The sequence below is a fragment of the Eimeria mitis genome, genomic scaffold, assembly GCF_000499745.2.
Source record: "Eimeria mitis Houghton genomic scaffold, Emh_scaff2170, whole genome shotgun sequence".
Lineage (NCBI taxonomy): Eukaryota > Apicomplexa > Conoidasida > Eucoccidiorida > Eimeriidae > Eimeria > Eimeria mitis.
Window position 1 is genome coordinate 1 of NW_013570497.1, and position 2,469 is coordinate 2,469.

Here is a 2,469-nt window from a genome sequence, read left to right on the forward strand (position 1 = left end):
GCAGCACAGCAGCTGAAGGTACTTTGTGTTTTTTTGTGTTTTTTGTTTGCTGCAGAAGAAGAAGAGATGCAGCATCATGTGATGCAACCAATACCAGCCATCGTCTCCCTGTAAACCTGGCTAGCTAGCCAGCCAGCTAGCTAGCCAGCTAGCTAGACAGCTAGCTAGCTAGCCAGCTGGCTAGCCAGGCTAGCTAGCTAGACAGCTAGACAGCTAGCTAGACAGCTAGTTAGACAGCTAGACAGCTAGCTAGACAGTTATACAGCCAGGCTAGCTAGCCAGCTAGCTAGCTAGCTAGCCAGATAGCGAGGTAGATAGGTAGCTAGACGGACACCAATGTAGCTATCTATTCATATAGCTAGCTACCCAGCTAGCTAGCTAGCTAGCTACAGCTAGCTACAGCTAGCTAGCTGTTTAGTTAACTGGCTGGCTAGCTAGCTATATGGCTGGCAAATCGGCTAACATGTAGCCAGTGCAGCTTACCAGTGCGCTGCCCAGCTAGCTAGCTAGCTAGCTAGCTAGCTAGACGGATAGACGGCTAGCTAGCTAGCTACTTAGCTAGCTATCCACGTAGCTAGCTAGCTAGCTAGCTAGCTAGATCATCTGCCCCAGTGAAGGGCACAACCTGCCCAGTGCGGCGACCACAAATTTTGTTTTTCTATGGCTAGCTAGCTAGCTAGCGAGCTCAGAGAAACGCTAGCTAGCTAGCTAGCTGGCTAGCTAGCTAGCTAGCTGGGCGATGAGCCAACTGTGTAGCTAGGTAAAGAAAGTCTAAGGAAGACGGCCAAAGCTGTGCTGCTGCTGCTGCTGTGTTTGCTTCTGCATGTGCTGCTGGTGCTACTCCTACTCCTGCTGCTGCTGTTGCTGCTGCTGCTGCTGCTGCTGCTGCTGCTGCTGCTGCTGCTGCTGCTGCTGCTGTTGCTGCTGCTGCTGTCTAATAGCTGCTAACAGAAGTGTGTGAATGCCCCTCGAAGCGAAAAAAAATTAAAAGAAAATAAGAAGTTAAGTTTGCTGCACTGCATCGCTGCTGCTGCTGCTGCTGCCGCTGCTGCTGCTGCTGCTGCTGCTGCTGCTGCTGCTGCTGCTGCTGCTGGCTAGCTGCGCGGCTAGCTGCATGTCTTTGAGTGCCTGAGCGAGCTCATAGCGAATAGCATCTGCTGCTTGTTTTCTTTTTTTTAGTTGCTGCTGCAGTCTGTGTATAATTTGCTGCTGCGCTTGCTGCTGCCGCAGCAGCAGCAGCAGAAATAGGAGGTTTTTATAAACCCTAATTGCTTTTCTGAGTGTATTACTATATTCTCCATCAGCAGCAGCTAGCTGATGCAGCATGCGCATGCATGCAGCAACAAAGACAGGCAGCAAACGAATAAACTCTGTCTTTGGTTCTGCTGTTGGGGTGTATAGGCAGCTATCTCTATCTAACTCTATTTCAGCTGCAGATAAAGAATAAGTAAAACCAAAACTACTAAAATATTCATCGATGAACACAGGAGGGGGACGGCAAAACTCCTGCTGCTGCTGCTGCTGCTGCTGCTGCTGCTGCTGCTGCTGCTGCTGCTGCTGCTGGTGGTGCTGGTGGTGGTGCTGGTGCTGGTGGTGGTGGTGGTTCTGGTGATGGTCGTGGTGGTGGTGGTGGTGGTGGTGGGGGTGTTGGGGATGGCCTTCCTGCTGCTGCTGCTGTTGCTGCTGCTGCTGCTGCTGCTGCTGCTGCTGCTGCTGCTCGATGCAGTCTGAGTGCATGCAGTCCATCCAGAAATATGGGGGGGGCGGAAACCCGCTAATAAAGCTGTCGGGTTTGGGGCCCTCCATCGCCACAAACCCTAAACCCTAAACCCTAAACCCTAAACCCTAAACCCTAAACCCTAAACCCTAGACCCTAAGCCTGAGGCCGAGCTGGCCCCAGGGAAACCCTAAAACTGAAATTTGTTTGATACCATTCGCTGCAATGAGCTGCGGTGGGGTTTATATATATATATCGAGGGTTTAGGGTTTAGGGTTTAGGGTTTAGGGTTTAGGGTTTAGGGTTTATAGAGCAGTTATTATATATTCACTCAAACCAACATTATTAATTAATTATAAAAACAAAAACAACAAATATAATAAAATATCTCACAAAAGAAAACAACAGAAGCAGCAGAAGCCTGCTGCTGCTGTTGCTGCTGCTGCTGCTGCTGCTGCTGCTGCTGCTGCTGTTGCTGCTGCTGTTGCTGCTGCTAGAACCCCTCCTTTTGTTTCTTTTTTTATATTATTTTAAATAAAAAATAAATTTATTTATTTTTATTAAACTTTTCCCCCAAAAACTTTCTCTGCATGCATGCGCTGCATGCGGTGGGGCCTTGGGGCTTCAGAGCTGCCTGTACACCTCAACTAAGCATATAAAACTAATTATATTTATTTATAAATATATAATATATATATTCTATATATAAAAAAAAATAAATAAATAAAAATATATGTATATATATATATATG

The 2,469-nt window shown here is 47.5% G+C and overlaps 1 protein-coding gene across 1 annotated transcript; it reads right to left on the bottom strand.

Moving 5' to 3' along the window:
- Positions 1-1,002: 1,002 nt before the first annotated feature.
- On the bottom strand, positions 1,003-1,746 carry EMH_0049720 (uncharacterized protein; the record flags this gene model as incomplete). Its single annotated transcript, XM_013496563.1, has 1 exon — positions 1,003-1,746. The coding sequence occupies one exon, from the start codon at positions 1,744-1,746 to the stop codon at positions 1,003-1,005; it is 744 nt and encodes a 247-aa protein (XP_013352017.1).
- Positions 1,747-2,469: the final 723 nt, after the last annotated feature.